This window comes from Chionomys nivalis, chromosome 11 (genome assembly GCF_950005125.1).
Source record: "Chionomys nivalis chromosome 11, mChiNiv1.1, whole genome shotgun sequence".
NCBI classification, from domain to species: Eukaryota; Metazoa; Chordata; class Mammalia; order Rodentia; family Cricetidae; genus Chionomys; species Chionomys nivalis.
The window spans coordinates 44,173,463-44,197,248 of NC_080096.1; the positions used below are offsets into that span (position 1 = coordinate 44,173,463).

General features: G+C 41.7%; 1 protein-coding gene across 2 annotated transcripts in view; it reads right to left on the minus strand.

The window, feature by feature from the left end:
• Positions 1-19,971, minus strand: part of Oma1 (OMA1 zinc metallopeptidase) — a 52,053-nt gene extending 32,082 nt beyond the window's left edge. For both annotated transcript variants that reach the window (XR_009057994.1, XM_057784600.1), the window contains exons 1-7: positions 19,932-19,971; positions 12,904-13,395; positions 10,260-10,488; positions 6,698-6,871; positions 6,494-6,601; positions 2,907-3,035; positions 388-462 (exon numbers count right to left, since the gene is read on the minus strand). Coding sequence is in view for 1 of the 2 variants with exons in the window: in XM_057784600.1 (XP_057640583.1) it covers positions 388-462; positions 2,907-3,035; positions 6,494-6,601; positions 6,698-6,871; positions 10,260-10,488; positions 12,904-13,376 (1,188 nt within the window). In the remaining variant the exon portion in view is untranslated. The remainder of the gene's footprint in view (positions 1-387; positions 463-2,906; positions 3,036-6,493; positions 6,602-6,697; positions 6,872-10,259; positions 10,489-12,903; positions 13,396-19,931) is intronic.
• Positions 19,972-23,786: the final 3,815 nt, after the last annotated feature.

The following is a 23,786-nucleotide window of genomic DNA, read 5'->3' on the forward strand; positions in this document are numbered from 1 at the left end:
CTGTTTATGACATTGAGGATGTGCCCTTGAAAAGGAACTGTACCACCTTGATTGTCATTTCTATTTCTCTTCTCTGGTTCTAGATGTAACCGACTTGCTTCTGCACATGATCCTGCCATAATGTGACACCATCTTCTGTGCTCACCAGAACTGAGCCAAAGCGGGCATTTAACACGCCCCTGAAACTTCATAACTGTGGGTTCAGCAAACCTTTTATTATACTTGAGCTGTCTGTAAAATTTAGTTATAATAACATAAAGATGAGTACTACAAAGGGTTAACACAGTGCATGACTTAATGTTTGGCCAGTGCTTGCGCCACACATCAAGACAGCACACATTGGTCAGCTGTGCGAGGGACACTGTTTTCAGCTATTGATCGCTTTACCTTTGCAGCGAGCTGCAGCCCAATCTTGTCGGCTTCGGCCTCCAGTGTTCTACTGTACGGTCTATCAAACACATACTGAGAAGAAGGACAGAAAAAAACTCCATTAAGTGGATTTATTTCATGATCAAAGGAATTAAATTAATTTCACAGAAAACCTAGTATGAAATGTCTGTCCTCTAAGATTGAAAATGTAAATGAGGCCATTGTTTCTTCCATTAGACTCCTGCGTTAAACAGGAAAATAAGGAAGCTAGGGATGCGCCTGCCTGGACAGCCTCTGCTGCCATCAGCTTATTTCACTTCCCACGTAAAATCTCTGCTGCTGAAGAAAGTGCTGCTGAGGAGTACATAGTGGGACAGACTTAACTAGGGCCAAGGAACATAAATCTCACAGTTCTAAAAAAAATACAGGTATATGAGAGCCAATAACACTAGCCGAAAACATCAGAGGGAAAATTAACCCCAGAGGAGAGCCCTTCTGTGATTAATTATCTTCATTTCCTTTATAAATATTGATTAGTTAGGAAAATAAAACCTTCTTCTGATTTAATTTTTTTAAAAAAAAAAAACATGAACAGTTACCATAACTTTAATTTTCGTAATTACTTGTATTTATGAGAATGTTTTCCAATTAAATTCTAATTTGCAGTAAGCACTAAAACTTTGTAGGAGCTGGATCAAGAAGCAGGACTTTTGACAAAGGAGCTATTAATCCAGGAAGCAACTATTCAAACACAGCAACATGCTTGTGACAGATACAAGCAACCTAGCCTCTGCTCACAGTATGTGAGCGTGGCCCAGGACTTCCTTCCCTTTCAGTACAGGTTTTAAGCTGGAGAACTGCAAGGCAGGGGTCAGCTCAGTGCGCAAACCAAGTGTTCACCACTGAGTGTACCAACCCAATGGAGCAACTGCTTCAACAGAAGAACGCACAGGGCGATATGCAAAATGGAGCTAGTAACAATAACCTACTCCTCAATTTGCACAGAAGATTACATGGACAAATAATAAAATCAATTATCCCTATTAACAGAGTTCTTACTTTGTGCCAGATACTACACAAAGTCAATGAAAGCAGTGGCTCTCAAGTGTGATTTGTTTATTTGTTTGTTTGTTTATTGACTCTTGGAGACATTGTAAATGTTTGGAGTTAACAAGGTCATGATGTTGTTACTTAAGTAGTCTCAAATACATGAACTCAAGCAATCCTCCTGCCCTAGCTCCTCACAGTAGCTGGGATGATAGGAGCATGCCACCATGCTGGCTTCCAGTGGCATTTTTTAAATTATTATTTTTATATTCATTTGATTTTATGTATATAAGTGTTTTGCCTGCATATACGTACACCATGCATAAACCTGGTGCATATGGAGGCCAAGAGGGCATCTAATCCCCTGATTACAGATGGTTGTGAGCCACCATGAGTTCTGGAAGCCAATTGAACCCAGATCCTCCCCAAGAATAACAAGGATCTTTAAGCATCTCAGCCATCGAGACACTGTGGAAAGCAAGAACCATGGCTGCCTATTGAATAGAGGCTGTTTATGCTAGAAAACCCACAATAGCAGGACAAGCCCCACAGCAATAAAAATCCAGACCAAAACATCAGTAGTTCAGAGCTAACAGAGCCCTAGTGTATCATCCCAACACCACGGTAAATAGCGAGTGGCCAGAAATGTGGGATTTCCCGCTCTGCAGTGCATCACTACCAGTGTTCCTTTATGCTTCCAAAACACGGTGAGCGGGGCACTGCAGAGAAAAACACCCACCGACAACAGAGTCATTGAGAGGCCTCAATTTAGAAGAAAAGGATCCATACCGAAGGCATCCCTGTTCTCAGGTTAACTATTAAGTTGAAAAATTACGCCTAAGAGGCAGGGCTTCATTGACAGCCTAGCAAGTCACTGACAGAAGAAAGTTCCAAACATGATGTGCCATCATCTGAACCTAACTGTTCTTTCTTCTTCAATTTGAGAACCACTGTTTCAATGTGGTTAGCATAGCTGTGGGAATGACAAGACTGATCCTCAGTAACACAGCACTCTGAACAATGAAGGGCTTAGTCACGAGATTATTATTATCAGCACTAAAGCACCTAAAACTGCCCCACCCATGTATTCTAGGCAGTGTTTATTTAACTGCACAAGCAGTGATGGAGAATGATATGAAACCACAGCCAGCCCCATGATCATTAAAACTTCGGGCTTCTTGAAAGAGCTCTCTGGAGGAAGGACGCCACTGTCACAGAGATAAGGGAAGGACCAGTGACTAGGTTTTGTCTCTATGATATCAACATCTATGAAAAAAAAAATCCATGGTAGCTCTTTTAATCAATCCTTATATATCACTGAACAGATGTAGAATTCCTTAATTAAATGCTACATAGGAACAACACCTAAAAATGAAAATCAGACACTAAAATTCCATATCTGACTCCAGGACAGACTTTAACACAGCTCTGAGAGACACTGCTTTCCATGGGTACTGTTGCATGCTCACCATAGGTCATCTTAGACTTACCTCCTGCAGCTTCGATTGTATCCACTGGCCCAGAAGTGCCAAGCTGTCTCGTGGACAGACAGCCCAAATCATTGTGAGAAAAATCATACCAAGGAAATCCAGTAAGTGAACCAAGCTAGCCTTTTCTGCCTGAGAATAATAAAACAATGAAAACCACTTAATAAATTAGTATTTAGTAAATGGAAACAGTACACATTTATACTTTCTAGCCATCACTTAATCATACTAAATAATTATGTGTGTTCAATTGGCTAACACGAACAAAGATCTGATTTTTTTTAATTATTTTATTATATTTAGTTTTTATTTGTGTGTGTGTGTGTGTGTATGTGTGTGTTTGTGTGTAGGGCATGGGCATGCCATAGTACAATAGACAAGGTACTCTTATATAATGCTTTGTACACTGTAAAGATTTGTCACTTGTATTGGTTTTAATAAAACACTGATAAACCAGTAGCCAGGCAGGAAGTAAGGGTGGGGTGACCAGACTAGGTGAATTCTGGGAAGGGAAAAGGCTCAGTCTGCAGTGGACACCCAGACACAGAGGAAGCAAGATGAGAATGCCTTATTGATAAAAGGTACCAAGCCACATGGCAAAACATAGATAAGAACTATAGGTTAATTTAAGTTGTAAGAGCTCATTAATAATAAGCCTGAGCTAATATTCCAAACAGTTTATATATTAATATAAGTCTCTGTGTGTTTCTTTGGGACTGAACGACTGTTGTAGGATGAGAAAGGACAGAAACTTCTGCTTGTAACAAGGAGGTCAGAGGACAACTTGTAGGGTCAGTTCTCTCCTTTCAGACGTGGGACCTGGGATCTAACTCATGCTATCAGGCTTCAGCCAAGAGTTTTTACTTGTCAAGAATTTCTCCCTTCATATCCATGCTGTCTCCTGGCATGTCCCCTTTTCTTTGCTTATACACCTGTGAGTCACTTATGCCTTTAACATTTTACCACTTTTACTGTGCTAATTATTCATAATCAGAGACAGTAACAATTAATAAACTAGTTCTTACATTAACCAGCACAATGATTCCTCTGGTATGATAAACCCCATTTTATAGATAATGGACTGGAAATGGATATTTTGTGATTGCTCCAATTCACATAGCTATTAGTAAAAGGACCAAAAAAATCACAGGCTGATGCTATTTCTACACATCAAATAAAAGTGTTTATCACACTTATATTGTTACATAAAGCCTATATATATAATAGATAACACACTTAAAACAAGAAAATTCAGAAAGAGATCACAAATTTAATTAAAGGTATTTTGGTGTGTATGACCTAATACATGAAAGAAAATAACACAATTATACAAATTTTCTGTAGTGAAAGTTTGGTATTTATCACTGAGAATTGGGTTCTGAGTGTTGGGCATACTCACAGCAGTAAGCAGAAAGGCTTGTATAAAAGGTGTGTTCTGCCCAGTAATGTCTAGTAAAAGTTAAATGCATGGGCTTATTCACCAGTCACTAGTGTGTGCTAACTCACTATCAGGCTGACTTTCTACAAGTCACTCCCTGAATGGACACAACATGGCTAAAAACCAAAATCAGACTATGACCTTCACAATATAATCTCTCCTCACTATGACCTTCACAATATAATCTCTCCTCACTATGACCTTCACAATATAATCTCTCCTCACTATGACCTTCACAATATAATCTCCTCACTATGACCTTCACAATATAATCTCTCCTCATTATGACCTTCACAATATAATCTCCTCACTATGACCTTAACAATATAATCTCTCCTCACAAAACTAGCACATGACAGTCGCTAGCTGTAAAACAGTTATCGAATTCTACTATGAAAGACTGAAGTCAATATGACAGTGTTTATAAAGAGAACACCCTTATTAGAGAGTATTAAAGAGTATAACTGTTATTAGTCTTAAAAAATAGAAACATTTTTAAAACTGTATATTTATAGAAAAAAGAAAACAGCATAAAAGCCAGGTTTAATCAAAACTAAGACTTCCAAAAGAGAAAATGTTGTGTTAATAAGGACCTTTGTCAAAGAAACAGTAACATTTTTCCATCATGGCTGTTCCCTGCCTCTCCTGTTTCATCTGACTGCCATCCTGTACTGGTGGTGGTAACCCCACACTGACAGGCACTAACTGGATGCCACATCAGCTGAATGGTACCATCTTTTAAAGCTACAACAGCCACATCTTGAAAGCAACCTTAAACAACATGCAGATACAAGTTCGCAGCATCTGCTTACACTACTGGGTGCTATTCTGGGTCAGATGGGGTCAGTAAAGTCATTTCTTCCCTTGTAAGACCATTAAAGATTTCTGCTTAAAGATTACCAAATTCTCTGTGTTGTCCAATAAACACAGACAGACATAATCAGAGACACAGGCACAGATTCAAACATACACACACAGATACAGGCAACGGGACAAAAAGATCACACACACATACACAACAGACAGATGGAAGACACAGGAAGAGAAGTGAAGAAATCAAATTTAAACTTACACTTTGCCAAGAGAAAGTTTCTGTCTCATTCATTAATGCATCACTGATATATTAAGACATCATTATTTGAGAGATGTTGGACTACACTATAATGATACTATTTCTATTGCTTAGATTTATTCTTGTAAATATTTAGGGAAAAGATTCTTTAAATATTTTCCTGTAGCTCAAAAGAAATCAAGAATGCTTCAAAAAAAAGCAACTTTGGCCCAGCTCACCTAATTATTCCACTAAATAGGTAGAATTTTAAATGACTTTGGGAAAGATTAAAAACCATTATAATTTCCATTTGAAGTTAAAAATATTTGCACTTACGATTTAGCATATTGTAATCCTCTCACAAACATTAACTGCATGTTCCAATTAGAAAATAAAAATATATTTATCTCTATTTATATGTTCAAAAGATCCATTCACATTTTTAATAGCAATCAAAAATGAGTACAAAAATATGTTTTGTGTGTTATTAAAGACCTATGTGACCACTATTAGTCTTTTTAAATGTTAGTTTCTTAACATATAAACCAGGGATGATAGATACATACTCGTAAGTTATTAAAGCTCTGAGTGAGAAAGAACATATTAGATGAAACTCAGTAAACTATTCCAGCAAGGTGTCATTACTGCTCCACATTCATGTCATATTGCATATCATTTAGACATTTTCCAACAATATTCCAAGCCATCTTTTGAAAATGAGTAAGAATAAAACTGATTAACCACTTAAATATTAGTATCACTTTCCAAGAATTAGTTTTCTGACTAGATGTAAGTGTGTTAATAATTATGAAAGTTTAAATTTTAATGTGAAATAATTAGAGGTTGAGACTAATTACTTTTTAGCAAAAGAGACAGGTGATAAAAACAGTATTTAAGAGAAACACTAATTATTCAGTATCACATACTAAAGACTGTAAAAGTCTCAAAATAGGCTAATCACCTTTTTTCAGGTACAGAATAAGGCAAGTACATTCCATCATTAAAAGAAAAAAAAATCCTGAAAAGATTGGGTTCTTTAAAGGCTACAACTTGGTAATATCAAAGCAACATTCAACAGCTGCACATCATTCGGGTACTTACTGCATGCCCCAGGACTGCATGTGCGATCTCATGGCCCAGTAGGAAGGAGAGCTGGTGAGTATCGGTTACACTATTCAAAAGCCCAGTGAAAACAAACACTTGCCCGTTCTGCACATAAAGAGAGTAATATAAGCAATTAGCCCACAGTAAAACTTAAAGACACGAAAGCTAGAAACAAAAATGTATTTTAAAGTATTTACTTACAGGAAGAACAAACGCATTCACGTCTGGGGAATCAACCACATGAATGACCCAGTTGATCTCAGAGATCCCTGGGACATCCTGATTGCACTGAGTCAGATGATACACCACTTCTTTAACAGTCAGGTAGCGGGGGTCTCTCTCGGGCAACATAGCGCCTTTAAATTCTTCCATCCACTAGAAGATTTTTCAAAAAGTATTGTTTAAGAGCTCTTGCTTATGCTGCTTCAAGAAAAGTGCTTCATTTGACTAGTGTTGGGTATTTTAATTTTGAATTGTGCAAAAATTTACATATATTAAATGCTCACATTTCTGAAATTTAAATTATTCATGTAAAAGCAGTATAGTGTCTCACAAAGGAATAAATTATACGATTTTTTCATGTAGCATAATTCAATTCAAATTTTATTCTTCTTTTCTATTAATCTATATGCAAGTAAAATGCTTAGTTATTTCTACCTTCCTAAGAATTCCAGGAAACAAAACTGCCTAGATACTAAAGGATTCACATGAAAAACTTCCTATGTAGCTCAGCTGGCAGAGTGGGCACTCCAATGGCGTATGCAAAGCCTGAGCTCGAGCCTCACTCAGCACAAACCCAGTGTGTACACAGCCTTGTACTCTGAACACTGGAGAGGTGGAACCAGGATGGTTAGAAGGTCATCCTTTGTCTGCTGCAGAGGAAGTTCAAGGCCAGCCTGGGATACAAGAAACCCAGTCGAGAGAGAGAGAGAGAGAGAGAGAGAGAGAGAGAGAGAGAGAGAGAGAGAGAGAGAGAGAGAGTCAAAGAAAATTAATTACTTTCATAATCTACTAAATGGAAGAACACTCTATTCATAATATAGACTCAGGCTTTTACAAAGAGAGACAAGATCTCACAAATTGTAAAGTATTTGATCCACACTGAAGGAAAGAAAATCACTGAGATCTCAGAACTAATGGCCAAATCATTTTCTCTATGTGATGCTGATTAAAAAAGCATAGCCATCTTATATAGGAGAACATTTTTTTTCTGAAGCTTTTCTCTGAGAGATACTATCATATATACTGAGAAAAATTAAGGCTATTCTACAAATATTTAATTTTCATAAAATGCATAGTTTAATATATAAATCAAGTTGATAACATTTTTCTTTTTCCTTTTTTTTTTTCTTTTGGCTTTTCAAGACATGGTTTCTCTGTGTAACAGTCCTAGCTGTCCTGGAACTAGCTCTTGTAAACCAGACTGACCTCGAACTCACAGAGATCTGTCTGCCTCTGCCTCCCGAGTGCTGGGATTAAAGGTGTGCGCCACCACCTGGCTGATAATCTCTTTCAAGATGCACTAAAATATATGACTTAATGGAATATGGACTCAGAAGACTACATCAATTACCATTTTTAAAGGATAATTCAGAGTGTAAACAAATTTTAAAAGTCCTCTAATAATCCTTCTCAAAGAATCTGAGTTTGCTGCCTCCTGCTGTGATAAACACCACGACAAAGCCACTCGGGGAGGAGAGGGTTATTTCATCTTGCACTCTCAGGCCACACTCCATCACCGAAGAAAGGCACGGCAGGAACTGAAGCAGAAGCCCTGGGAGAAGGTTGTTTACTGGTGTCCCCTCATAGCTGCCTTAGTTTGTTTTCTTACACACCCCAGAACCACCTACCCAAGGATGGCACTGCTTACAGTGAGCTGGGCCCTCCCACATCAATCATTAGTCAAGACAATGGACCACAGGCTTGCCTATGGGCCACTCTTGTGCAGGCATTTTCTCAACAGAGGATCCTTTGTCTCTCAGATGATTCTAGTTTGTGTCAAGCTGACGACACACTAGTTTACACACTATGAAATTATAGAATATTATAATAGCTCTATAAAAATGTTTGGATTCACAGACCAATAGATAAAGCAATAAAAATGTCTAATCACATGAACACACTTATACATATATACAGAGTCATATGTATACACACAGTATATACATATAAACAAATCCATTCATGTATTCATTTTTTAAGCTATCTGAATAGTAGAAGATATACAATTTCATACAAGGTTTGCTCCAATCTTTCTATAATATTTTTCTCAACCTATCTTCCTATTAAGACTAAATTTTAAAAGATACTTTGAATTTCTGTATGTATTCTTCTAAGACAGTGTCATTATCTTAACTAAGAGCAATTTTTATAGTAAAAAGTCATTACTATCTGAGGTGTTTAAAAGAAAATGGTTAGGAGGTGTGGCTTGCTGGAGTAGGTATGGCCTTGTTAGAGGAAGCCTGTCACTGTGGAGGTGGACTTTGAGGACTCATATATGCTCAAGCCATGCCCAGTGTCTCAGTTCATTTCCTGTTGTCTTTGGATCAAGATGTAGAGTTCCCCAGCACCATGTCTGCTTGCATGCTGCAATACTTCCAGCCACCATGCTCCTTGTCATAATGACAATGGACTACGAAACCTCTGAAACTGTAAGTCACCACTTCAATTAAATGTTGTTGTTGTTGTTGTTTTTTTTATAAGAGTGCTGTGGTCATGGTATCTCTTCACAGCAATAGAAACCCTAACTAAGACAGTATCAATGATAACTTTCCTTTGACAGGCTCAGGTATTCATTTGCACTAAACAGACATGAAGACCTGAGTACCCTGGAGCCATCACCTATTCAAACAATGGCATTCAGCACATCCCTGTAATGCAAGAATGGTCTTCATCCTTGAGGACACACGAGAGCACAAAGTACACAATGTGTCATTAGTACTAAAGTTATTACACATCCCAAAGAGTTAAGATTTCTGAATCACTCCTGTTTACCGAGCATTCATCAAAGAAGTGATTACGGTGGCACACACCTGCAACCTCAGCACTTAGAAGACCGAGACATAAGAGTCACAGGTTGATGGCTAACCTGGGTCTCATGGGGAAACTGTCTTAAGAAGAAAAAAATGGCAGAAAATACAATAAGATTTCAAAAGTCAAAACTGATATTTGGAAAAATAACAACTGTCTTATTACACCTGACTTTCAAGGTATAAAAATTCTCACAACCTATTTACTTAGTTGATACATAAAAAGTAAGCACTTATTTGATACATAAAAACTAAGTACTACTTTGCATGCTGTGTTAGTTCCTAGGACAAAATAAACAAACCAACAATGTTGTTGGTGCCATGGAGCTTAACCTAATAAGGCCAATGGACACAGACTACGTTAAGTTGCCCTAGGGTAAGAAAGCAGAGGAAAGGAAAACTAGCACTGCTGAGCACGGGGCACAATCACAAAGACAAAGTTCCCAGATCAGCATGATCTAGTCGCTGGGTTTGAGCCAGTCTGAACATCAAGCGAGGTTTTCCTGAGCAGGAGACAGTGAGGTCCGGACTTGAGCAGAGCAGAGGCCACCCGGGTGGGAGGAAAGCCTCACTGCACATGATGAAAGCCCTTCCCTGGGTATGAGACTTGGGAAAAAGTTACTAAATTCTATCAAAGACTAAAATTCAAAGCAGTGCATCTTCCATATGTAAAGAAGCCTCCTGCCTCAGTGCCTCCTTATGCAATCTAGCTAAGGACAGTTCTTGCTACTTACCACTTGGTACTCCAGGTCTGAGAGAAGTCTGAAGTGCTCCTTCCCCAGCAACAGCAGTGTGCTCCTTCCTGTGACAGGGCTCACTTCCAGGTGAGTGAAATAGAACACCACAAACAGCAGTCCGGAGGCACTCAGGCCAAGGAGCAACTTCCACTTATTCTTCTTCACGCTGTCTTTAAATAGCTCCTTCTTGTTGGGAGGAAGTGCTTGCCACCATTTCCTTATGCCCCTGTGACAAACCAGAAAGGAGCATCGTAAGTGCATGCTCACCTTCCAACAAAGCTCACACACGTGAGCCAGGATTTTACACATCAATTCCTTCAATCTCTATGTTTCTCTGTACACATAGCTTTTTAACTTATAAAATTCTTAGCTAAAGTATGAAAAAGTCAGAAACTCTATAAAGCCATACATAAAATCCATAAGGCTCGTCTGAATTTCCCTCTTCAGCTAGTGTGACAGCAAAGATTAACGTGAGGAGCTGTCTTATAGCTACCACCGACCAACACTTGGGATTGGTTGTCATGTCAAAGTGCTGTTCTAATCATTATGCACATGTCATCTCATAGGCTCTTCCTCATGTAATAGCTTGATACAGAGAACAACCTAGCCACAGTGGTCGGATGGTCCAGTCAGTCCGTCGTGGGCAGCAGGAGGAAAACCCAGGAGTAAAGGGAAGGCAGATAGAGTCCCCAGGCCATCATCTTGGGGTCACGAAGGATAAATATGTACCTTTCAAACTGCTCTTCCCGCTGGTCCCCAGACTCCAGCTCAGTCTACAACCCAGCAAGGAAGAAGAGAAGCTACCTCGGCTCTGACTCCGGGAGTGAGCGGTGCTGCCCAGAGCAGCAGCTCCACTAGCATGTCACTAGAGCACCAAGAGGGAAGGGAAGATCGGAAGCAGCAGAGTAAAGAAATGGGCGCTTTACAGATGCAACCTGGGGACGGCCTTGTGAGCTGACAATAGTTCTCTCAAGTGCTGTAAACATTTGACTACAAGCAATGTTTTCAATAGTGGGACAAAACATTTCTTTGTGTATACATTTGCCAAGTCTTAATAAAATTTATGACACACACATTCGTGTACACACACATACACACATACACAAACATCAATCCCTTGACAGGGATTCATTTGACAAAGCAATTTTGTAGTTCCTGTAATTTCCCAAGTTCCTGCTACCATAGCTCCACCAAAAGGTCTCTGTATTCCGTATCAAAGGCTTGGTCTCTGGCCTGCGGCACTACTACGAGATTCCAGGTCTCTCGCGAGAGGAAGTAGGGTCACTGGGGATGTCCTTGAAGCGGATGTTAGGCTCCTGGTCCCTATCCATTTCTCTCTTTGCCTTCCTGGCCATCATGAAATGGACAAGTCTCCTCTGCCATGTATTCCCACCAAGATGCACCAAGTGGCCCTGGGACTGGAGCGACCATGGACTGAAACCTCAGACAGCATGAGCTGAAATATGTCTTTATTATCTCAGACATTTCAGTGTTGGAAAGCTGGCGCGGAGACACACATGAAATACCTTGGCAAAGTGACTGAACCAGAGGAGTCATACAAACACTTTTTTCTTTTTTTTCTTTTAAGTTTTTGGTTTTTGGAGATAGGGCTAACAGGGTTTTTCTGTGTAGCCCTGGCTGTCCTGGAACTCACTCTGTAGACCAGGTTGGCCTTGAGCTCACAGAGATCCTCCTGCCTCTGCCTTCCAAGTGCTGGGATTAAAGGTGTGCGCCACCACCACCTGGCCACTTATTTCCTATTTACAACATTTATAGAATTACTACTTACTTATATGTGGAACATATTATAAGAGGAAATTTACAATAGTAAAATCAACACCAAATCAGACAATTTTAAAGGACTAGAACTCATAAAACCATCATCCCTACAAACAAGGATGAGATGGTTACTTAGGAGCCAACGTAGATATCAATTTTCTGACCTTCAACATCAAACATGTAGAACTAGACACATTACAGAGGAATTCTTCAACTTTTAATAAAAGCAGACTGGGTTGTGAGTATGGGATGAAGTAGAGAGCTAAAACAAAAGAAAACTTTATGAAGAAATGGTTTGCCTTCTTCAACCTTCATGAAATGAGGAAAGGGCGTTGAGAAACAAGCACTAGCTATAAAACGAGTAATCATGAAGGACGACCAAGAGAAACAGAACAAGGATACACTGAAAACAGGATGGTAGAGATGAGCATCACTGATGTGGCTAAGCCTGAGCCCCCAGTTATATGAGGGAAGACCCTCACTTCATGCTCACTGCCTAAGTCCCACAAAACGCAAAGGTGATGTTCTTAGGTGCTGCTGTCTCACAAGCTGCCGCCAGTACTTCCCATTCTCCCGAGTAGAGATGTGAAGTCTCGTAGAAACGTCTCTAGCGACCAGACTTGAAGATCTATTTCTGTACAATAAGCAAATGATTTCAAGATCACACAGAACAAGACTAGCAGAACTTACCTTTAGAAACTCAAATTTTGAGCTGAATATGGTATAAGGGACAGTTGTTTTAAAAGTAGAGTTTTATAAAACAATAAAATTTAATTATTAAAAATTATTGTGAGTTGATACAAATGTAATATGAAAATTTAAGAACTTTAATACAAATGTTGTTTCCCCCAAGTATTTTTACCTGCCCACAATGATGGCAAGGAGCTTCTGCACTGGTTTCAGAATAAGCAGCAAGAGAGGGACTGGAGCGGCTAGAGCCCGCGGAGACGTGTGGAAACTCCGGGCGGCTCTTGCTGCAGGGCAGCTCAGAGGGCACAAGGCTGCAGGAGCAGGACCACCAACCCCTTCTCTCGCTCCGTGTCTTGGAACGGTCCGTTTGTCGATAAGCACCCCCGTTTCCTGGCTTTGGCCATTTGAGAAGTATCTTGATTTTTTGTTACTGAGAGTCCTACAAAAATGGAAGTTTCCAGGCTGTAAAGTCAGAGAGTGACGCTGTCTGACTGTGTTAAGTCCCCGACTCGTATTTACTACCCAGGGCCTTCGTGCTTGTGGACAGGCTGCTAGTGGTTTCCACTGTCTCCAGCTGGCCAGGGAATTCACTCCAGAGAGAAACCGGTTTCTCGTGGAAGACTGCAGTCCATACAGGAAGCTCATCTTGCTTTGGCTCGGCTATCTAAAACACAAAACATAAGATGTAAGCACCTGTGAAAAATACGTCTTTGCAAACCGGGAATGGGATGCTTAAGAAATGTGTGTTAAACATTGTAAGATGAACGTCTGTGCTCCTGTCCATGGCCCACAGCAGCTCCTTTGGACAGGACAAACCAAACAGGTACACACAGCATTAGTTCACTACACAGTGCTTATTTTCAACACTTGAATCGAAAACTTCATTTAAAAAAAGTGTTTTGTTTTGTTTTGTTTTTTTATTGCAGGGAATCTATTTGATCAGAAAATCATTTGGGGAAAAGAGAAGCAGCTTAGGTAAAACAAGAATAAATTTGTATCAATTGACAAGTACGATGAATATAATGGGACAGAAAAGTCTAACTTACAAAATTCCAATGTATTCTTTCAAATAAAACCATGAGACTTAGCTAGGCAGGGTGGTGGATGTCTTTAATCCCAGTACTTGGGAGGCAGAGTCAGGAAGATCTCTGAGTTTGAGGCCAGCCTGACCTACAAAGGGGGTTCTAGGACAGACAGAGCTACTACACAGGGAAACCCTGTCTCAAAAAAAAAAAAAAAGAAAAGAAAAAAAGAGGGAGAGAGACTTTCGATTGGAGTCAGGAAGTAAAAAGAGAAACTTTAAAATCAGAATACATAAAACAAGGGTTTCAACATTTCAACATACTTGGCAGCAAGCAAAGAAGAATCAAAAGATGGGAAACAAGATGAGAGCCTACAGCTAACCCAGAGAACCACCTGATGAGTCTAAAAACACACAGACAGGAGAGACTAGCCCCTTAACTGCCCTAACCTGCCAGCAGCTGGATCTTATGGGCAGAGCACAGGAACACAGAAGAGCACAGAGAACTCGGTGTCTGCACAGGCCGTTGCTAGTCCGCTAAGTACTAGCTGGTCACATGAGTAGGAAATCTCCCCGAAGCTTGGAAAGAACCAGCTGATGACCTGAGACTCTCCGTGACCCACATGATACCTGATACCCATACATGTGCTATGACACACACATGCATAAAGACACATACACAGAGAGAGAAAGAATAGACGTTGGGAGAAAAAGGACAGAATAATATAATCAAATGCATTGGATAAACTCTGTAGTTCAAATATCACCTTCAGAAGTCAAGTGAGACAAATGGATGCATCTGAATACAGATGTGTTATTGTAGGAAATGACTTTTCTTAGATGATAATGAGATGGAGGTGAATACCTCATTCCTGACATACATAATAAAGTATCTATTCATGAATGAAGCTGACTTCTAAGTACTCTTGCAAATACATGCAGACATATACACCTCCACACAACTGTACTTCCACACACATATATACACACAGGATATAGAGCCACGGCTGTAACACTGATAATCATATCTATGTGACTATATCTATGTTCCTCAATTTTTTTTCAATTTTTCTAATGTTTTAAAATCTCATGGAGGGCATGTCATGAAACTAACTTTACTATTACAATATTAATACCTAAAAAGATGTTTCAAAACTGCTAATTTTAGTGACTAGCATTGTCTGCATAGTTGACAATTTGAAGGTTATTAGACTGTACTTGTATGTAATTTGTACACTACACTTTTGTATTATTAATTTATAAAGTGAGTAAGGCCCCATGGAAGCCCTTTTTGAGATACTACCAATTAAAAACGAGTAGAGTCAACTTAACCTATTAATAGCTTGACATTAACAAGATACTTCCCGTTGTGGTATATTTGATCACAGTGTGATACTCTTGAGACTGTGTTAATAAAGTTAAACTTGGGTGGGGGAGGGGCAGCCAGTGACTTATTGACAAGAATTGACCATGGAGATTTTAGAGGACCCAGGATACAACAGAGAGGCACAGGAAGGCGTAAGGAGGGGCTGAGAGAGATGCCTTTTTGATCTGGGGAGTGTGGGGAAAAGGACAGCTGGTCACTCCTCTGCCGCTTCTTTGATGAGGCTTTCACCCTGACATTTGACTCCCAAGTTTTTATTGATAGAAGAACAAATTAGATAAACACTTCAACTTTCTAGCTTCCTCTCTTCTACACTGCACTAAACTGAGAAGTGAGGTGATGATGATGATGATGATAATTTAAGTCTGAAAACAACTGCAAACTCGTAGCCATGTGTCACACACAGAGAAGTGACGGAGAGCTGCACTGTAAGGCTCCTCGCCATGCAGGCAGAGCTCCAGGCGCTCTTGAGGCACGCAAGAGATGCAGCTAATAGATGTGTGGGGGCTGCTGCTTACTGACACTGTTTTTAAAGTAGAATCAACACCATCTACAATAATAAAAGAAAGCACTTCATTACCATTAGCAAGTACTACATGCTACACATAGCTGCAGGTCCTGTATATGAGTAGTTTCTTAGCCTGCATTAAGACAGATACCACGTCACTAGGCAACAGGAGTGTCGAGCTCCACAGTAACCTAATGGGACCATCTTCATGTATTTGAACAAGTCGTTGGGTTCTTCATTGGCTAAGTGGTAGGGAAGCTACAGGAAGAACATAAAATATAGTCCTTATCCTTGTGAAGGTGGCAATCTAATCAAGAACTCGGTTTATTGGGGGAAAATACATAAAATTTCTTATTGATGTCATGTGCTCTGAAAAATAAAACAAAAGAGTAAGATATTTCAGAGCAGTGGGCTAGCTACACAAGGCAAAAGTCTCTATGCCATTTGGGAGGAAGACCCCCTCCCCCCAAAAAAGAGTTTCACACGGAAAAGCATATTTAAGCTTTTTTTTTTTTAGAAATCAAACTACAAAACAACATGAGCACATTTTCTTTTCTTCAAATCTGATGACTTAACACTTGACCTCAGCTTAGGGAATAGGCCAGCAGGAAGTCATGTTAGCCCCTAACGGCCACGGGTCTCAAAGCCAACAGCAGACATCTACCACAGAGAAAACTCCACATTAAGCACATCTAGCACAGGAATTAAAGGAGTGTGTATGTAGGGTCTGCAGTTGGTGCTGCAGCAAACCAAGCCCATGCAAGGTGGACCCATGAGGGAAAGCTCTGTAAGTGTTTGCACAGAAAGAATGACGGAATATACATGTGGTAAGTGAGACCATGGAGGGAGGGAGGGAGGGAGGGAGGGAGGGAGGGAGGGAGGGAGGGAGGGAGGGAGGGAGGGAGGGAGGGAGGCTAACCATGGATGCAGATGAGTGCCTGAAGGACTTCATGTTCTCTGAGATCACTGTGCTTTCCAAATCTGAATGAGCTTCAGAAGCTCCCTAAAGCAATTCCTTCTCTTCATCCACTTTCTGTGTCTTACAGATGATCTCAGAGACATTTTCATGATTGGAGGCAGCCGCACAAGTTCACGTGCAAGTTAATATTTCCATGTAATATGTGTCAAGAAGCAGCCTGAGGGATCCCCCTTACACACATTTCCCAATCTTCCAGAGACTAAGTTCCAAACTATACTAGATTAGCCCTAGGATTTTAACACCCAAAAAAGCAAAGGCCACTTTAAATCAGTCCTGCCAATCTACGTCCTTACTACGTCAGCGCAGCTCACCCTGGGCTCTATGACCCTGCATGGAGATTTTACTACAGGCTCTCCAGCCACTCTGCTTTAGTTCACTACCAACCCCTTCTCCAAGCAATCTAAAGCAATCCTTAAGAAAGGCAAATCAAGCAGGGCAGTGGTGGCGCACGCCTTTAATCCCAGTACTCGGGAGGCAGAGACAGGCGGATCTCTGGGAGTTCGAGGCCAGCCTGGTCTACAAGAGCTAGTTCCAGAACAGGTTCCAAAGCTACAGAGAAACCCTGTCTCGAAAAAAAAAAAAAAAAAAAAGAAAGGCAAATCAGCCTGGTAGTGTTGGTGCAAAAAAAAAAAAAATCAACAACATAAGTCTAACCCAAAGAGTCAGTCACACACAAAGAGATCTGCTAACCTAAATCAGCAGTAAGTGCTACCTGCAAGTGCCCTGAAGCTAGTGTGCCAGAGCAGGCCTGTGTTCTGCTAGTGTGCCAGGGCAGGCCTGTGTTCTGCTAGTGGGCCAGGGCAGGCCTGTGTTCTGCTAGTGTGCCAGGGCAGGCCTGTGTTCTGCTAGTGGGCCAGGGCAGGCCTGTGTTCTGCTAGTGGGCCAGGGCAGGCCTGTGTTCTGCTAGTGTGCCAGGGCAGGCCTGTGTTCCAGCACTTGGGTCACAGAGCTGTTGAAGATAATTTTAAAAACAAGACTTTCTTGATATGGGATTCCCCTCTGTATGCTATGAGGAATGGGTTGATTTAAGATATAAGAGTTAGCTAGAAATTAGCCAAGCAGTGGCCAAGCAGTGTTGCAATTAATATAGTTTCTGTGTGATTATTTGGGTCTGAATGGCCAGGAAACGAAAGTGCGGTCTCTGCCTACACAGGGAGAGGCTAAGTTGAAGGTCAAAAGGAAGACCGCATAAGACTTCCTACAGAAATGCTCTCTATGCTGTCCCCTATGAGAGCCCTGGCATGTGCTAGATGCATCTAAGGAACGGAATTTGTAGTCTGCTTCATTTTTATTAAAGTTAATAAGAGGAGTTATGAACCAGTGGCTGTCGCACTGAGCAGAGAAGGTTTGCATGTTAGGGGCAGGTGAGCTTCTGTAGAGCCAGAAAGATGTGAACACAGCCACCCAAAGGAAGTCCCGCAATGTAACCGAATCAGACCTTCACAATGCCAAATGTTTCCAACCTTTCTACACAGGCCACAAGTTCAGATTTACTGTGAAATTTACCTATATCAAAATGTTGCCAACCAAATTAATAAAACTTGATCATCTTAACCAAACTTTCCACTATCTCATTCCGCTCAGGAGTGTTTTAGTCACTAATTCATTAGATAATGAATGAATACAACATGTCAGACCCATTCTGTGTAGCAGATACAAAGCAGGGAAGAAAAAGGACAAAATCCCTGCTCAGTCTGTGAAACTAACGAAGATAAAACACACTAATGGATACAAAAATAACCTCAGAAAAGACCTACGTGCAATTTAGGGAGCAGAATGGTGGTTCTGGGGGGATCCAGTATTTCCTCTTTCTGGACAGTTTAAATTCTACAGGGTTCGTGAACTTTGTAAACACTAAGCCAAGCAAGCACTTCTGTAATTGCCACTGGTTTTCTATGAGCATCAGTAAACATCCTAATGTTGCTTCCTGGCTCCCCAGTTCCACAGGCACCATCTCCAAGCCTCCTCCACCCACTGCTAAATTCTAGAATGTCTGGTTCACTGACACCCCTTGGACGATAAACTCTCATCAGTGTATCACACACACACTATTCACACCGCTTGGCTCCGCTCGTATGAGATGAAAACTGCTCATTTCAGGGCATGTGCGAACATTTTTAACGCAGTCTACCAATAGAAGGTAAAAACAAAAGCCCCAAATGCTAGGTACATAATTAAAATCATTATCATTTCTACCACTGACAATCACCTGCCTCCCAGAATAGAAACAGTGGTTGTTAATCTGAAATCATTAATTAATCCTTAAAATGGAGGTGTTTTTTTTTTAAAGGGGGTGGGGATCTATATATTTTCAAAGAGCCAATCACCACACCGCACAGTACCCAAGAAAGAACTGGGGCTGCCATGTGCTCGTCAAAGAACCATGGCAGATCAACAAACATAGCTGGCAGATTTGTAGGATTAGGAAATTAATGATGTGAGAAAATTAAACAATTTGGATTGCTAGCCTCTAAGAACATTCCAGACCCTTAATTCTTCAAGTGCCATCCCAGAATGAGCAAATAGTGCCCTCACTGGCGCTCACAGCTGACGTCTGGAAGACAGGCTTAACAACTCTCCTTGAAAACGACTATTTCTTCTCTAGTTTCTATGGAAACAGCTGTCAGATTGGCAAAAATAGGACATGCACTTTGAAATAATCATTCAAGCTAAGTACATGATGAGCGGCTTCTAAAAAAGAAAGTTATCAGGCTTGGCTCTTCAGTTTCCAAATGTCACACAGCACCCCTGCACCTTGGCTGGGGATGCCGGCTATGAAGCTAAATCCTTTTAGGGGGGCTCCAAGACCTTGAGAGTCGCCCTGAGGCGGTCAGTTCCTACGAGCTATCAACTCCTAAATTACAAACGTGGTTATTTTCACCTCCTGAGACTAACGTTTCTGGCTGAGGTTTGCCCCGCTCAGGTGCTCCCTGTCGCACCGCAGGTGACATGTAAATAATATTTAAAAATGATCCTTGAATACAAGTTGCTTAGGAAATCAGGAAGTTCTCTGGAACTGTCCTGATGCTAATAGTTGCGACAGGAGCCTTCGTCTTTGAACAAGGAGGAGCGGCCGGACGGGAGGGGAGACCCGCACAGGCCAGCGCAGGAGGAAGCGCTGCTCAGGCGGAACCCACCGCCGCCGGCGGCGGGAGGCAAGCTTCCAGAAAGCCCGCCACCCCGACCGTTCGCGCCGACCCCGGCAGGGCCCATGCCCACCGCTGCCCCGAACCCCTGCCCCAACTCCCCATCTCCGCCCTCCCAGCCCAGCGCAGGGAGAACGCCGAGCCGTCACCGTGAGCACGCACTCTAGCCGCGGCCTGAGCGGGATCCAGCAGCGGGCCTCCGCGCAGGCGCACACCCTCCCAGGCCCCGCCCCCTCACTTCCTGCCCTTGGGACCTCCCGGGCGCTTTTTGCCCCGCCCGCGTGGTGGGGCTCGGTGTCCCGGGTGCCCCGGCGGTTCCTAGCAGGCTGCGGTCCCTTCTGAGTGTAGCGCCAGGGCACACCCACGTGGCTGGATAAGCCTCCTGCCGGGAACTACACACTTCCTTGGTACTCGCCATGGGTGTGTTGGATCTTCAGTTCTGCCCCAGGGGAAAGCGATTCAGGAGGCTGATGGAGAACTGAGATGCCTTGATTTGAAGCTGCACTGCGCTGATGGTTTTGATTATGGGTGTAACATTAATTCCAGCATTCCATTTACTGGTACTCCTCCCGGAGTCCTAGGGTGGTAAGTCTGCATAAAAATAACACTAAAGATAAAAGACCATTTCATCATGATCTCTTGAGGAGGTCAGCAGCATCCATGACAACAGCTTCTGTAGTGTCCTAAGACGCCATTTCACTGTCGGAAGGATTTGCACAGAGGTGTGAATACTGGCAGGCGTGATACCACAGGAGCTGCAGCTAGCCACCACAGCCGAAAGATGATGCCTTGTGAATATATATGAATTATTCTGTGTTCCTAATAGGCTACCTGAGGGACACGTTAAAGCTAAACCTACTATTCATGTATTCACTAATTCATCCAACAAATATTTATCTAGTGTGTGGCAGCACTGTGCGTGGTAGAGATATTAAGATCGATATCATATAGTCACTATAATGAAAACGTCACGCAGTGATACTTGGAAAAGGTGGCGAGGGAGCATGGCAGCACTGGAGGTGCCGGCTCGTTCAATTCTTCACATCTGCTTGATGGGCCATGGAGATACTGATAACCCGTCATAAAAATGAAGTGATTCTACAAACCAATAGGAGCGAAAACTCTAATCCTATGGATCACCGACAGGGAGGAAATGACCCAACCTTTGGGTCATCAGTGAGGAAAGGAGTAGATGGGTTGAGAGGAAACAGAGGTTGGGAAAGAGAACCCTGGGGAATGTCAACATTTTAAAATTCAAAAGAGGGCCCGGTGGTTTCTATCTTCAATCCCAACACTGAAGACAGGAAGATGAGTTTGAACTCAAAACCAAATGCCAAATGACCTGGTCAGCGTCAAGTCAACCTGGTCTATAGAGTAAGACTATCTCAAAAACTAAAAAACACAACGGAAGTTCAAAGGAGAGGCACTTACATAGATAAGGCGGGTCAAAACGAATGGGAGGAGGTTGGAGCAAATATTCACCATATTATAATTAATAGTAACTTAACTACTTAATTTTGAATTCATTTAAAGATAGTGATCTTTACTGGGCATAGTGACACACCCTTCTCATTCCAGCACGTGGAAGGCTGAAGAAGGAATAAGGCTGCAAGTTCAAGGCAAGGCAAGGCTACAGAGCAAGTTCCAGGCAAGCTCAAGCTGTATAAACCACATCTCAAAACAAACAAAGATGATGGCATTTAGCATTTTAAACTAACTTTGTATCAAGTTTAGTTAATAGGTTATTGCCTGGCTTTTCCTGAGGTGTCCATTTCTTCTCCTGCTGGATGGTGAAGGCCATCACAGACCAACAAAATGATTCCATTCAAGTCTGCTTTGGTTGGCCAGTGTGCTTACAGCGGTTACTTGCGGGGCGTGGACGATTCTGGCATCTGCACCATGAACAGCCCTCGGGAGTGTTAGAGATGAATGTAGGATGCCACAGGGCATGCGCTGGGATTTCTAGGTTCGTGTGTTCCTGAACAAGGAACTGAACCAGGCATGCATGGAGAAGCAGATACAGTTACTAGAAATGGATAGTTCATTAAGAAAAAGAGAACTTGAGAGCAGCAAAGAGGGGCAGAGATCCAAAAAGGTCAGAAGCTCAATGGTGCCTGGTCACAAGAGTTGTGACACTTTGTGGGCCATTTACCTAACGCTTACCAACCCTGCTTCTGTTTCTTGTGCTTTGTAGAGACACCATGACCACGGCAACTCTTATAAAGGAAAACATTTGATTGGGTGGCTTATAGTTTCAGAAGTTTAATCCATTATGATCATGGCAGGACATTGCAGTGTTCAGGGAGATGTGGTACTAGAGAAAGAGCTGAGACCTCTTGCAGGCAATAGGAAGTGAACTCCTGGGCATGACTTGAACATATATGAGACCTCAAAACCTGCCTCCACAGTGACACACCTCCTTCAACAAGGTCGGCCACACCTACTCCAACAAAGTCACACCTCCTAATTGTGCCACTCCTTTTGGGGGCCATTTTCTTTCAAACCATCACATTCCACTATCTGGCCCCCAAAGGCTTGTAGTCATATCAAAATGTAAAAATGTATTCAGTCCAACTTCAAAAGTACCCATAGTCTATAACAGTCTCAAACTCATTTAAAAGGTCAAAGTTCAAAGTCTCTTCTGATTTTCAAACAATCTCTTAACTGTAATCCCTTATAAAACCAAAATCAAAAAGCATATCACAGACTTCCAACATATAATGGCACAGGATATAGATTGCCATTCCAAAATGTAGGAAAGGGAGCATAGTGAGGAAGTACTAGACCAAAGCAAGATTGAAAACCAGCCAAGCAACCTCCAAATTCTGCATCCCCATGTCTGATGTCAAACTCTCTTCAGATCTCCAACTTCTTTCAGTTTTGTTGACTACAGCACACTTCCTTCTCTTGGGCTGGTTCCACTCTGTTAGCAGCTCTCCTCAGCAGATCCCATGGCTCTGCCATTTCCAACATCTTGGGATCTCTAAGGCAATCCAGGCTTCAACTTTGTAGCTTCACACAATGGCCTCTCTAGGCCTCCATTCAGGGACACCCCTGACACATGCCTAACCTCCGTGACCCTCCTTAGTCACAGAGGCAAATTCCATAACCCCTTTCTTCTACCCTTAACTCCAGAACCGCATGGCTGAAGCTGCCAGGCTCTGCTGCTTACTGGGCTGGGACATGGTTCCCTTCTTCCATTACATCTTCTCCAGCTCTCTGCTTTCCATGGTTTCCTTCACTGCCTAAACTTGGCTGTCCTGAAACTAGACCTGTGGACCAACCTGGCCTTGAACTCAGAAATCTTTCAATTGCATTTTGACCAGCTTTCTGGTTTTGATGGTTACCTTCACTACACAAATTTAGCTATTCCTGGAACTTGCTCTGTAGACCAGGCTGGCCTTGAACTCAGAGATCTGCCAACCTCTGCCTCTGGCGTGCTGGGATTAAAGGTGTGCACCATCATAACTGGCTCTAAGCTTGTCTTTAATTCCTTTTCACAAGCTGGAAAAAGATCCCACGAGGTGGAATCTTTTCCTGATGTCACCGGTTTTTTTATTTCATTTCTTAATCTGTTTATCTCCTTGAACACAGGACTTAGCTCCATTCAACTTACTGATGCCCCTTTTCTCCTCAGTTTGTACATTTGTATTTTTCCTTGCTCAGCTTGTTCCTTTTAATTATAAATCTTCATTAGAGTTAACATAATAAATACATAACTGAGTCTATACTAGGATATTTTGAGATTTCCTCTACCAACATAATCCAAATCTCTTCACTTTAGCCTCAGGTAGATTTTTCAGGCAAGGGCAAAAAGCAGCCACTTTCTTCACCAAAACATCACAAGAACAATCTCTAGGCAACATACTAAAAGTCTTCTCCTCTGAAACCTCTTTACCAGTCCCCCCACAGTTCAAATCATTCTCAGATCCATTGTCTTTTATGCTCTACTAGTATGGTCCAATAAGCAGAACTTGATGCTAAGACCCTATTGCTAAAGGTACCACACATTTTGAT